Source organism: Rhinoraja longicauda, chromosome 20 (assembly GCF_053455715.1).
Source record: "Rhinoraja longicauda isolate Sanriku21f chromosome 20, sRhiLon1.1, whole genome shotgun sequence".
NCBI classification, from domain to species: domain Eukaryota; kingdom Metazoa; phylum Chordata; class Chondrichthyes; order Rajiformes; family Arhynchobatidae; genus Rhinoraja; species Rhinoraja longicauda.
Genome location: NC_135972.1, coordinates 18,008,458 through 18,023,201, shown reverse-complemented (window position 1 = coordinate 18,023,201; position 14,744 = coordinate 18,008,458). Strand labels below are relative to the sequence as shown.

The following is a 14,744-nucleotide window of genomic DNA, read 5'->3' as shown; positions in this document are numbered from 1 at the left end:
ACCCCCCCTCCCTCCCTCTCTCCCACCCCTCCCTCCCTCCCTCTCTCCCACCCCTCCCTCTCTCCCTCTCTCCCACCCCTCCCTCCCTCCCACCCCTCCCTCCCTCCCACCCCTCCCTCCCACCCTCTCTCTCTCTCCCTCTCCCTCTCCCTCCCTCTCCCTCCCTCCCTCCCTCTCCCTCCCTCCCTCCCTCTCCCTCCCTCCCTCCCTCTCCCTCTCCCTCCCTCTCCCTCCCTCCCTCCCTCTCCCTCCCTCCCTCCCTCTCCCTCCCTCCCTCCCTCCCTCCCTCCCTCCCTCCCTCCCTCTCCCCCTCCCTCCCTCTCCCCCTCCCTCCCTCTCCCCCTCCCCCTCCCTCCCTCTCCCCCTCTCCCTCTCCCCCTCTCCCTCTCCCTCTCCCCCCCTCCCTCCCTCCCTCCCTCCCTCCCTCCCTCCCTCCCCCCCTCCCTCCCTCCCTCCCCCCCTCCCTCCCTCCCTCCCTCCCTCCCTCCCTCCCTCCCTCCCTCCCTCCCTCCCTCCCTCCCTCCCTCTCCCTCCCTCCCCCTCCCTCCCTCCCCCTCCCTCCCTCTCCCTCCCTCCCTCTCCCTCCCTCCCCCTCCCTCCCTCCCTCTCCCTCCCTCTCCCTCCCTCTCCCTCCCTCTCCCTCCCTCTCCCTCCCTCTCCCTCTCCCTCCCTCTCCCTCCCTCTCCCTCCCTCCCTCCCTCCCTCTCCCTCCCTCCCTCCCTCTCCCTCCCTCCCTCCCTCTCCGTCCCTCTCCCCCTCTCCCTCCCCCCTCTCTCCCTCCCTCCTCCCTCCCTCCCTCCCTCCTCCCTCCCTCCCTCCCTCCTCCCTCCCTCCCTCCCTCCCTCCCTCCCTCCCTCCCTCCCTCCCTCCCTCCCTCCCTCCCTCCCTCCCTCCCTCCCTCCCTCCCTCCCTCCCTCCCTCCCTCCCTCTCTCCCTCCCTCCCTCCCTCCCTACCTCTCTCTCTCCCTCCCACCCCTCCCTCCCTCTCTCTCCCTCCCTCCCACCCTCGCGTCCTCAGCTCGCAAGGACCGCAGAGCTGAGAGTGCCACCAGGGTTTGTGGGGCTGTCTCCCAGCCCGACCCCCTCTGTTCAGGGGCCGGTTACACCAATGAACACAAGCAGTCGGATGTGTAAGTGTGGGGCCGCTACAAGGAGCTGCGCCTCCAGTCTCTCTGGGTCTGACTGCGCTGCACAGTTACACAGCGGGAGTTCAGGGCAGCCAACGACCCTTCGGCCCGCGGTGTCTGTGCCGAGCATGATACCCCACTAACCCACTCGCACATGCAATACTCGCAAGGTAAGAGCGCAGACTTGTTTTGGGAGGGGGTGTTGGGCTGCTGTGGATGTGGTCCCTTGTGATCGGGTGTCACCGCCTCAGACTGTGGACCCGGGCACGGATGTGTGGAGGGAGGGAGGGAGGGAGCGATGGGTTGGGAGTGGGTCGGGCCGGGGGCGCTCCCTGCCGGGGCCGGGGTCTGGGGTTGGGGCCGGGGTCTGGGGTTGGGGCTGGGGTCGGGGTTGGGGTTGGGGTTGGGTCCACCCAAGCCCAAGCGGCGGCTGCCTGGGGGCGGCGCTGAAATAAACCCCCAAATCCCCGGGAGGAGAGGCCGCTGCTGATATAAAATGATCCGAAATGTGGAGACTGGAGAAGACGCGTTGACTGGACTTGACTTGACTCTGCTCGTGTCCACGGTGCAAGATCATCATTGTAATGAAAGTTAATTAGGGTGAAACTAAAGTGATCTAAAGACTGTAGATTGACACAGAAAGCTGAAGTGACTCCAATCTACACGCTGTTTGCTGGCTGTGCAGTTATTGTGGACTTCAACTTGAATAATTCACCCTTTAGCGTCTATTTTAATGTCAGCCTTAAACCTTTCCCCGGCATTGATTGTTCCCACTGGCAGAGATGAACCAGCCCTGAGCACAGCGGCCCCAGCTCGTACATGAGTCCAGATCACACCCCACTTCCCCAGTCCCCCACACTTCCCCAGTCCCCCCCCCCCCACTTCCCCAGTCCCCCCCCCCCACTTCCCCAGTCCCCCCACCCCACTTCCCCAGTCCCCCCACCCCCTCCCTGGACCCCCCTCGCTTCTCCTGAACTTGTGCAGCGATGAGAGCGCTAAGCTGCCCTCTCTCTCTCTCCCCATCTCTCCCCTCCCCATCTCTCTCTCCCCTCCCCTCCCTCTCTCCCCCCTCTCTCTCTCTCTCTCTCCCCCTCTCTCTCCCCCCCCTCCCGCTCTCCACTCTCTCTCTCCCCCCCACCACCCCCCCCCCTCTCTCTCTCTCCCCCCACCCCCCTCTCTCTCTCCCGTGTGTTCCGCGTTCGCTGGAGAGTCTGATCCACGTGTGAAGCCCAGCGATGGCGACCCGCCTGTGGGAGGTCTCGCAGCCGGGCCGTGGGGTGTCCGGGCCGGCGTACGTGGGTGCAGTAGCGACCGCTGGCTGCCCTGCCGCATGAGAGCGTTGCCCGCTGTAGCTTAAGGTCGTCCTGCTGGAATCAGAGGTGAAACTATTCTACAATTGCCATCCACTGGGCAGACAGACAGACATGTCCAGGTCTACAGTGGTGATCCCGAAACTGCGCCTCTTGAAGGAACGATTATTGAAATAAACCCCATGGACTTCATGCCAAGAATGCGCCCATCAGTAATTTCAGGTTTAAATATGAAAATTAAAACGCAAAGTCCACATGTATAAAAACTAGGGATCAGTTATGTATTGCTTTATGTTTAATTCACATTAATTAATCCATCACTGGATCTTTAAAAACCAGGTCACTTAACAAATTGCAATTAGATTTACTGTAGCAAAGCTAAACCAGATGTCTACGATTTGATTTCACTTTATAAATTAAAACATTTCCAAACTAACGCAGCCCCTTTTTTCTTCCACTGCCAAATCTGTGCTGCGTGTATATACTGTATGTTTGTAGGGTGGGTTTAAAAAAAAAATTAGTTTCAAAATGGCCAAGGACTTTAGAAGTTTCTGTTATGAGGTGGAACCTGGCCAAGGGTTCCCGCACACTTGCACTGAAGCCCCGAGTTTGTTAAATATCGCACCATCCGCTTGGGCTTCGCCGCTACCTATAGAATGTCCCCACTGAAACCTGTCTGAAGCAGGACTTGTTAAATGCAACAAAGGAGCGTGTTGTTCGCCAGCCAACAGGTGAGAGTGTGTAACCTGAGTGCGTGTGTGCATTGGAACAAGGTTTACCGCTGACACTGCCGCTCAGTCAGCGGGAAAAAAAGAGAAGGACTTTTAAGCTCCATAGCAAAAGCTGTACTATCCATTTGGGCTGGAGTAGAAACTATCTGATTACAAGAAAACTTTTTTTCGTTGGCTGTACTGCAACATACTTATTTTTGTTACAATTACAGAGCCAATAAAAATATCAGAACTCAAAAATTAGAGTATCAGCAGTTCTATTTTCCAGATTCATAAAGCAGGCACAAAGTGTTGGAGTAACTCTATGGGACAGGCAGCCTCTCTGAAGAACATGGATGGGTGAGGTTTTGGGTCGGATCTTTCTTCAGACTCGAGTTGGGACCATCCTTAATAACCTTTCTCCAGAGATGCTGCCTGTCCTGCTGAGTTACTCCAGCATATTGATTGTGTCATTTGTAAACCAGCATCTGAAGTTCCTTGTTTCTAGATTTATAAAGATTTGTTTCTGTGAATTTTCTTTTTGAATTGTCACATTTCAGTGTTGTTTCTGTTGCTTGGGTGCACAGGTAGTTTCTGAAACATCTGGTAACATCTGCATCATGTGAGAAGCTGCCAGTAACAACACCTGCAGTTAGTCAATGTTTGGTATTCTTGGGAAACTGATTCAGTCAATATTCACAATCTGTTGAGGAGTGCAGTTGGCATAGAGTTACTTTGGGGAAACAGGATTATTTCCCAAAATTGTCAATGTACCCATCCAAGAATGTGGAATACATAGATACATAGACAATAGGTGCAGGAGTAGGCCATTCAATATGATCATGGCTGATCATCCACAATCAGTACCCCGTCCTGCCTTCTCCCCATATCCCTTGATTCCACTAGCCGTAAGAGCTCTATCTAACTCTCTTTTGAATGCATCCAGTGATTCTTTTGAATGCATCCTTCTGAGGCAGAGAATTCCACAAATTCACAACTCTCAGAAGGCAGTGGAGGCCAGTTCGTTGGATGCTTTCAAGAGAGAGCTGGATAGAGCTCTTAAGGATAGCGGAGTGATGGGGTATGGGGAGAAGGCAGGAACGGGGTACTGATTGAGAGTGATCAGCCATGATCGCATTGAATGGCGGTGCTGGCTCGAAGGGCTGAATGGCCTACTCCTGCACATATTGTCTATTGTCTCTTGGTGAAAAAGGTTTTCCTCATCTCAGTTCTAAATGGCCTACCCCTTATTATTGAACTGTGGCCCCTGGTCAGTGGGGCAGGCAGCATCTCTGGAGAGAAGGAATGGGTGATGTTTCTGCAGACTGATGTCAGGGATAAAATGTAGTCGGTGACAGTAAGACTGGTCGGAGAACTGGGAAGGGGGAGGGGATGGAGTGAGAGGGAAATCAAGGGCCACTTGAAGTTGGAGAAGTCAATGTTCATACCACTGGGGTGTAAGCTGCCCAAGCGAAATATGAAGTGCTGTTCCTCCAATTTGCGCTGGGCCTCACTCTGACAGTGGACGAGGCTCAGGCCAGAAAGGTCAGTGTGGGAACGGGAGGGTGGTTCAAGTGTTGAGCAATCGGGAGATCAGGTAGGTTTAGGCGGACTGAGCGAAACGATCGCCGAGCCTGCGCTTGGTCTCGCTGATATATAATTCACTTCATGCACAACACTGAGCAAATGTCCATATAAAGTCATAGAGAGGTACAGCACGGAAACAGGCCCTTCGGCCCACTGAGTCCACTTTGACCATTGATACTAATCCTAAATCGACCCTCTTTTATTTCCCCCACATTCCTATCAACACCTCCCAGGTTCTGCTGCTCTTCAACCACACATTAGATTTAAATTTGCTGATTATGTTAACAAGCCGCATGTCTCTGGGATATGGAAGAAAACTGCAGCACCTGAAGGAAACCCACGTGGCCACAGGGAGAGCATCTAAACTTGACACAGCCAGGACCTGAGGTCAGGATTGGACCCGGGCTGCTGAAGCTGTGAGGCAGCTCTACCCCACTGCCCCAAACAGAAATCGTAGTGTAAGATAATTTTGTATTGCATGGAGATTGCTTCACAAGCCCTGAAAACGCTCTTTATCCTCAGTCATTATTTCAAAACTCACTGTAGGGGATTGTTTTAGCTGCTTGTCCCGTAGCTTGCCTGATTCTGATGCACTTCTTCTGCTGCTCCAAGATGCTTTCTTAATACATATGTCTTAAAACCTCAGTACAATTTCAAGAGAGACAAACCTGTCTTGCTGTAATGAATGTCATGAGTTTAACATTTGACTGTGTCCACAGGCTGTGTTTGTGATTCATCACAGTTACAGTTTCCATCAAAACTGATGAGAATGCATTCCCTTGGGGAATGGTTGGTCGTATGACACGAGGTGGTGATGAAAAAGGAAGGATTAGACGCACAGTCTCTTCCCCAGAGTAGGGGAATTGAGAACCAGAGGACATAGGTTTATAGTGAAGGGGGAAGAATTATGTTGAAAGGCTGGAGCGATTGGGCTTCTATACACTGGAATTTAGAAGGATGAGGGGGGATCTTATTGAAACATATAAGATAATTAGGGGATTGGACACATTAGAGGCAGATAACATGTTCCCAATGTTGGGGGAGTCCAGAACAAGGGGCCACAGTTTAAGAATAAGGGGTAGGCCATTTAGAACAGAGATGAGGAATAACTTTTTCAGTCAGAGGGTGGTGAAGGTGTGGAATTCTCTGCCTCAGAAGGCAGTGGAGGCCAGTACGTTGGATGCTTTCAAGAGAGAGCTGGATAGAGCTCTTAAGGATAGCGGAGTGAGGGGGTATGGGGAGAAGGCAGGAACGGGGTACTGATTGAGAGTGATCAGCCATGATCGCATTGAATGGCGGTGCTGGCTCGAAGGGCTGAATGGCCTACTCCTGCACCTATTGTCTATTGTCTATAATTTAATAGGAACCTGAGAGGCAACTATTTTACACTAAGGGTATTTGGTATATGGAACGAGCTGCCAGAGGAGGTGGTTGAGCCAGGTACTTATTGAAATGTTTAAGAAAAATTTGGACAGGTACATTGATAGGACAAGTTTAGAGAGATGTGGGCCAAACTCAGGCAGGTGGAACTAGTGCAGATGGGACATGTTGGTCGGTGTGGGCAAGTTGGGCCAAAGGACCTGGTTCCACACTGTATAACTATGATTAGCATCAGAACTGATATGAAACAGTGGCCAAAATATTAGTTGGCCCTTGAGACTGTTTGATGGTGATGGATGGCAGTGAGCAAGAAATGTCAGCTGAAGCAGATGCATTCGAGTTACCCCATTAACATTTGGGATAAAGCTTAATTACTCAAATGACATAACTGGTGCAGTTTCCAGAGTTGAGTGCTTACTTGTCATATTCATTGGATATAAACTGGAATAATACAATTCTTAGGAGAAACAATGACTTGCAAACGCTGGTGTACAAAAACAAAGAGACCCGTCCTTTCTAGAAAACATGGATAGGTCACCTATCCATGTTTTCCAGAGATGCTGTCTGACCCACTGAATTACTCCAGCACTTTGTCTTTCAATGAAATCCTTATCTGCTTTCATCCAAAGAACAATGTTTAGTGCTTGTAGTTATCAGCAAACATTGCTTCCACCTGGCTCTGTGAGTAATGATTAAATGCAGCTATCAATGCAGTTCATGAGGCTGCATTTGTCCATCTCCTGTATTTTCCAAGACAAACCTGCCTTCGTATTTGTACCTTTTAATCTAATAAGATGCTAGGATAGTGCTAGTGTACAGGGGTAGTCTCAGTGGGCCGAAAGGCCTGTTTCCGCACTGTATCTCTAAACTAAACTAAGTCTGCACATTGTTTAAGAAGTTGAGTAATTGAAAAATCAGTCACTGCCTACCAGCATATTTAAGACCAAAACTAAAACCATTTATTATATGGCTAAAAATAAATTCCAGAGGTGAACACCTAGAAAGCTTCTTCATTCTCTTTGTACCCTTCCATATCTCTAGCTTCTCCCCTGACCTGCAGCCTGAAGAAGGGTCTTGACCCGAAACGTCACCCATTCCTTCTCTTCAGAGATGCTGCCTGTCCTGCTGAGTTACCCCAGCATTTTGTGTCTACCTTCAATTTAAACCAGCATCTGCAGTTCTTTCCTACACATTTTTATTTTATCCCCTCCTTCCCTTGGGACAGGTGACCAGAAACGTTGGGAATCATTCCCATCACAAATGTTGCAGTGCCAGAGGCTACTGAGATTAAGCTAATGATATTATCCAGCCAGTGACAAAACTGAGGCAATGAGAATTTTTTTTTCTTTCAGAAAACCAGTGAGAAATTGGAAGGACAGTCTGCCTTGATTGAACACCCCATAGGGTGCAAACCTCTGTAGTTTTCAGTTAAATGTCACTGACCGTGTGGGTTTGAAGACATGTGATCTGTTAGGTGGATCTGTAATCACAGAACAAACAAGCAGTCATCTGGTTTCCATTAAAAGGAATTTTACTGATTAAGACTGAAATGAACATGGTCCCAGACATTTTGTGGCCAATCTCAGCCTTATACATGAGATAATGTACCACAGAACAGTTGAAAATAAACCTCAAAACGAGGAGTGAATAATGCAACTGTTAAAGATAAACAGAATGCAAACACAATTCTCAGAATCTTGTAATTAACCTCTTTGCAACAAAGTCCCTGTAAAGCATGTTTGCGTAAACAATGAATCTGTTGTAACTCTAACTCATACCAGGCTCTCGGGTGAGTGGCTGGTTTATGGGTCGTCTTGGGCAAAAGGAGTAGTTGGCAGACATTCGCCAACGACTTTTGCCTTAACTTTGCCTTATGATGGGTGGCGCGGTGGCACAGCGGTAGAGTTGCTGCCTTACAGCACCAGAGACCCGGATTCAATCCTGACTACGGGTGCTGTCTGTACAGAGTTTGTACGTTCTCCCCGTGACTGCGTGGGTTTTCTCTGGGTGCTCCCGTTTCCTCCCGCACTCCAAAGACGTGCAGGTTTGTAGGTTAATTGGCTTTGGTGAAGATTGTAAATTGTTCCTAGTGTGTGTAGGATAGTGCTAGTGTATGGGAATCACTGGTCAGCGCAGTCTCAGTGGGTCGAAGGACCTGTTTCTGCGCTGTATGTCCAAACTAAACTTAACTAAGTCTGCCCAGACTGAAAATTGTTTATGAAGTTGAGTTATTGAAAAATCAGTCTTTGACTACCAGCATATTTAAGACCAAAACTAAATCCAGGTATAAGATTGAAATGTGAGGCCTCTTGGTAGACCTCCTGAACTTGGAGAGGATTTTTGTTCAGCAGTCAGCTGACTCACGTGTGTTGAGTTAAATCCTGGAAATAAAGAGATCCTTCGCAACCGTTGACTGAGCTGACTAATCTAGTTGAGCAAATTTGAAATCCTTTATGAGGAGTGGCAAAGGAGGTGGCGATGGAAACAATTGTTTATCAGTTTAGTTTATTGTCATGTGTACAGTGAAAAGCTTTTGTAGCGTGCTAACCAGTCAGCAGAAAGACAATACATGATTACAATCGATCCATTTACGGTATTAAGATCCATATACATGATAAGGGAATAATGTTTATGCAAAGGTAAAGCCAGCAGAGTCCAATCAAGGATAGTCCGAGGGTTATTAAAGAGGTAGATAGTAGTTCAGCACTGCTCCCTGGTAGGATGATTCAACCTTGAGCATTGAGCATGCTTGAAGGTGTAGCCAGTCTCATCCTCTGTGTCATAAGTCGCCAGCATTGCCCACTGTTTCCAGGACAGATGGAGCTGGACACCACCCTACCAACCTTCCTCTTCAGTCTACCATGCAGAATGGATTGAGGGTGTTAACATGCATCTTGTACCCGCCAAAGCCATGTTAACAAGAATTCTTACAAAGAGGAATTTGTTAAACAATTTCCCCCTGAGCAGGACAAGGGCTGAACAGCAGGAGTTGAGCAAGAACGAAAGCTGTGTGGCAGCGTGTAACCTCTTGTTGCAGCAAGCCAGTGCTGACCACAGGATTCTCAGCTCATTCCAGCTGCAGTCTCAATATTCCTGCTGGATACTTCAGCCACATCACCGACATGAAAAAAACTTGCTCTTAATATTTCGTTCTCGGCTCTTTGGGACAAGGTGACTGAGATATCTGGTCAAGAATCACACGGGAAGTACAGTCAAGTAAAATCATATAACGGATACCAAAAACACAATTAACTCCGACGTTCTCTGGCTTCTTCGGAATTGGCTCCAGAATTCCTAAACCACAGGGCTCCACAAAAATTGTAATGGGTAGATCTGTGCAATATTGTCACTTGGATATTCTCTCAGTTTCACTGACTTTCATTAGGTTTACAACACACCTCTGTGGTAATGGAACTGAATGTTGGAAACACAGTTGTATTGGTTGGTTTAGCAGTTTAGTTTTGATTTAGTTTATAGATACAGCGAGGAAACAGGCCCTTTGGCCCACCGAGTCCATGCCAACTATCGATCACCCTTACATTGGTTCTATGTTATTTCACTTCTGCATCCTACCAGCTAGGGACAATTTACAGAAAGGCCAATTAAACTACAAACCTGCACGTCTTTAGAATGTGAAAGGAAATGGAACAGCTGGAAAAAACTCTCGAGGTCACAGGGAGGATGTACAAACACCGACCGCACAAACGGACCCCGTAGTCAGGATCGAACCCGGCTCTCTGGCACTATGAGGCAGCAACTTTACTGCTGTGCCACTGTACCGACCTTGGTATATTTACAGTGTGACACAGAAGCATTTCAAGAAGCATCCTAGACCACGGTATTCACCACCGTCACTACCCCAAGCACCTGGCTGTTATCAGAGTGCTGTTTGAGGGAGCTGGCTGGGTGTAAATTGCTGCTGGGCTCTATGTTACAACTATGACTGCACTTCAGGAAATACTTTGTTGACTGTAAAGTGTAATGCTGAGGTTGTGAAAGACACTACATAAACACTATTTTTAAAAATCTAAACACCACTTTGTCATGACTAAGAATCCGAAAGTGAGGGACCTTGCTTTCTCTTTTAAAAGCCGCTGTGTTGCATTTTTCCTGAATGGTGCTGTCCCTTTGGGAGAAGCAGTTAATTATATCGAAATGGTTAAATAAAACTTTGCAAAGCAATTAGCTGAGAAAAGCTTAATTGACCCGAACAAATAGCTGCCAAATATAGCTGGCACTCCAAAGCTGCTCTGAAAACAGAACTTTTCTTTTTTTTCATGTATAAACTACCTCACTTTACTCAAACCAAGAGCCTTGTTTTATCAGTGGTCATTTTCTCAGCTGTTTCTGTTGGTTCTTTCATGCCAGTCACTGACTGATGTGCATTGTTTTGATTATTTATGGACTGTTGGAGTTAATGGACATGATGTTGAGGACGGATATCTGCATTTTTCCTTCAGCTGTGTTATTAATGAAGCAAGCAAAGAATACTGAGGATTGTTCTGTCATTTTGGTGCTCACAGAAAATATGTATAAAATGCAAAGTTAAATATTTATGCTTGAATATTTGGAATATAGTACCGCTTCACATGTTCTTTCATTTGACTTTTAACCTTGAGTCACTTGGTCACTTTACACAAGCATCAACTGCGAAGTCTGTGTTTCTGACTGTTCTTTATATGTGCCCTTCAACAGTGAAGCTTGCTCACCCACTTTCTGTAAATGGCAACAGAACCATGCTGAAATCCATCTCTCATCTGGGGACAAGGCTCCCACTATCCTCCCCCCTCCCTCTGACAAAGTGCAGGAGCAAGCACGGAAATGCTTTGTCCACAGTCTCCTCTCCTCGGCCCATTGTGGGGCAACAAGCTACCCAGCCCTGGCACTCACGAGCAGCAGTGGTGCTTCAGATACCTGACGAAACTCACATTGACCCTGGGACAGTTATTTTGGGCATTTTAGAAAAGAATCAGATGATTTATTTCTCTCGGTAAATCATGAGAATTGCGATCCCAATCCACTGAGTGAATCAATGCCTGATGTTAAGCACAAGGTCCCAACCATCATGTGTTAGCCAATTTAATATTATAAATCCAAATGACCTTTTGCCACAGATTCATTCCTGAACGCCAGTTAGTTTTAGCAACTAATTCATGTGCTGAAAACATTCTGCTGAAGATTTCAACTAAATAAGTAAGAGGATTGAAGGTGACTGAGCAGGTCAGCTAATGCACACAATATACAGATAGGGCTAGTAGGCATCCTTCATGGAAAAAATACTTTTATTCAAAAACCTGCCGGCTTTAAAAAGGAGAAGAGATGACTGTTCAGAAATTGTTGTCATCCCTCCACTGCCTGATCACGTGCATGAAAATATGAAAACATCTAAAGGCTGTGCACTGTAGCTGCCTGACTGAGGGACCGTGAAACAGTTTGCCATTGAATGGAACTGTTCGATGGTGACCTGTTACTCTTCAATGGCAACAGTCGCCATGTTGTGTTGAAGGAGCACTTGCTGGACTCTGAAATTATCCTGACATTTGCTGCATTTTCGACTTCCAATCACGTGCAGTATTGCTAATTAAAATGGTGATACAGTACAAAGAGATTGTTTGAGTAGCATTTTTGCCTGTTGCATGGAGAAGTACAAGTTCCCAAAGGGCGATGTTTTCCAGGACTGAGCAAGGGGATACAGCCTTTATCACAGTGAAACACAAACCAGTTGTGTTTTTGTTCTCCTTGTTTTACTGTATTAAATGGCTTGTCAACAGGGTACATCTGGAGTGAATTTACCAATTACACAAGTCTCATAATGAGAGCCTGCTGCTTTATAATGACACAGGACAGCTTGGAATCAAACTGTGCAGTATTAATAAGGAGCATGATAACCCATTTGCAGGAACTTTTTGTCCACTATTTGTGCACAGTCATAACAGCATGATAAAGAAAGGGGCTCTTGGCTTCATTGCACTCAGGTAAAGAAGAGTGACACACAAACGCTTTGTATGTCACTTATTAATACTGAGCAACATGTGTCAACTTATTGGAACTCAATCATATGATGTATCAAAAGGGCTTGAGGCAGGTTACTGTTTGGTTTCTGTGCTACCAATCTGCGTTTGCTGGTGACAACATCCTAGATTTTAAGCACAAACCGTAAGATATGAAAAGGACCCATGGACAAAGACTGGAATAGTCTCCCCTGCCACTGTGGGAGAGGTGGCCAATAGCTTGTCCGAAGACACAGGTATTGAAAGTTGTGAAGGCCAAACCACAATGTTAGCACATACACTGCCGTGTGATGTTGCAGCACAGATCCAGTGCCTAGGCTGCACTGGGACTCTGTTGTTCCAATTTTTGGGGGAAAGTTTCCTACTCTCACTGATCCGTAGTATTATTACAACACAAGCAATCGGCTTCAATCTAAAGTGATCCAGAATAAATTTATTACCACAGGTAGATCTGGAAATCTCCAGCAGGCTTCAGAAGGTCAAATTCTGTTGAAGAAATTGTTCATAACTGTTGAATGATAACTTGTCTAGGAATTCTCGACAACTGCACTTTGAATGCAAGCTAATTCAGCATGGACTCTCACTGGTTTGGTATTAAACTGCCTGCAACTTGTCTCCTCACAGATCCTTTGTGTACTGAATCACTGCTGTCCGCTGGACTCAATCTTGGTGCCCACATGGCTTTTGAAATGGAGCAAAAAGCAAGCAAGCTGACCTTTGGATTCCAGCGCAGTTCAACGTCAGATGACGACTCCGGCTGTGTTTTGGAAGAGTATGCATGGGTTCCACCAGGTCTAAAACCAGAACAGGTAGGCATGTCCATCTTGTGGCACAATTTCTACCAACTAATGCAGATGTGGAAGAGAATACCTTTGGCTAAATGTAAGCTTACAGAAAATGCTCTTCCTCTCTAATTTATATTCTTGAATTGTTGATAGTTTAGTTCCAATAAACAATAGACAATAGGTGCAGGAGTAGGCCATTCAGCCCTTCGAGCCTGCACCGCCATTCAATGCGATCATGGCTGATCACTCTCAATCAGTACCCCGTTCCTGCCTTCTCCCCATACCCCCTCACTCCGCTATCCTTAAGAGCTCTATCCAGCTCTCTCTTGAAAGCATCCAACGAACTGGCCTCCACTGCCTTCTGAGGCAGAGAATTCCACACCTTCACCACTCTCTGTGAAAAAGTTCTTCCTCATCTCCGTTCCCTTGTCTCTGGCTCAGTGCTGCGTTCATTTCAGGAAAGCACATCTGTTTCTCCCCAAGAGCTTCTACACCCACTGTTGTCATCTTGCATTGTGTGGTGGGAGGTGTTTATTTCCCATACACCCTGGACATTCAGCGCTCAAACAGGAACCTGCCCAAAACTGTCTCTGGAGAAGGAGCAGCTTTGCATATCAATGGAGGTGCTGATATTGTATCACGCGAGATAACAGGGCCAAACTCAGCAGTTTAACTTTTAATCTTTATTGATCAGCTATATGGCCTTGTAATCATCACTAACATATTAAAAGATGAACTGCAATTTTAAAGCTTGATCAGTTAACAAAATCAACACTAATGATCAGAATTGTGCTGCCAGCATGTGTGAAAACTTTAAGAGAATTAGCTTGATACAATCCTGCCCTCTTTATCGATAATTCCATACCTACAAATCCCCAAGAAAATAAACTTCCAAATTAACAACATTGATTCCAATCTGTAACTAACAAACCTTTGATGTGTGTTCCTTGAAAGTTGGCTGTTTGAATGTGCTTTCCTGCCGCCTCAATTAACCACGTAAAAATATAAAGATGATGGTGCAGGATGTTATGGTGAATACTAACGCGCGACCAGAGAAATAACATTTCCCATCATGAAAACTAGCTGTCCCTCAATCTGTGGGGAACAAGTGGCTTCTGTCAAGGGCAATGTTTCAAATGGATGTGGCGTGAAGATAGGGTGTTGAAATTCACTGGAAAGCATAGGTGCAGCTAAACTTTCCAGCAAGTAATTTATTGTCCTATAAGCGAGCAAGAGCTTTGAAGAGTGGGGCTATGTTGAAGTCTTGATCTGTTGTGTAGGTGCACCTGGGTTAATAGACTTTTTTTTCCCCTTCTGAAAATGGGGATCATTGTTTTGGAAGCACATGCCTTTCCTAATGAGCAGATTCTGAGTAACATCTTGTCGGCACATCCCATCCGAAAAGTGCAATAAATGTATCATGGGCCTTGTTGTTTAGGAGGGCAACATCTGACCATACAATCAGCACTTAATAATTTTTTTTTTAAAGAGATGGAGTTTTTGTAACAGAAATGTAATCCTATAAAATCCTAACACATAAGTGAGATTGATATGTGGCTGGCAGCAAAAGCACTTACTCAATTTAAGTTGGGTCCTTTAAAAATCTTAATCAAACACTGATAAGGCCTATTGCTTAGTAGTGCAGGCTCCAAGATTGGGCACGTGCTTGTCGGAGTTTAATTTTGTGGAGTCAACAATGGAGGTAGCTGCTTTTCAGCAGCTTTGTTAGTTTTTGGGGTGTTTCAGATTAGCAGGAATTTATAGCTGGCTTAGAACTGAAGACATGAGCCATCAACGTTACTGTAACGTCACAGGTTATCCCAGGGCTGTTTGT

The 14,744-nt window shown here is 46.9% G+C and overlaps 1 protein-coding gene across 3 annotated transcripts in view; it reads left to right on the top strand.

The window, feature by feature from the left end:
- Positions 1-14,744, top strand: part of prickle1b (prickle homolog 1b) — a 117,311-nt gene that overhangs the window by 87,349 nt on the left and 15,218 nt on the right. For 2 of the 3 annotated variants that reach the window (XM_078417071.1, XM_078417072.1), the window contains exon 2: positions 12,750-12,934. In XM_078417071.1, the coding sequence (XP_078273197.1) occupies positions 12,803-12,934 (132 nt within the window). In that variant the 5' untranslated portion in view covers positions 12,750-12,802. Of the gene's footprint in view, positions 1-1,091; positions 1,298-12,749; positions 12,935-14,744 lie in introns of those variants that run through there. The other variant, XM_078417070.1, reaches the window with a different exon arrangement.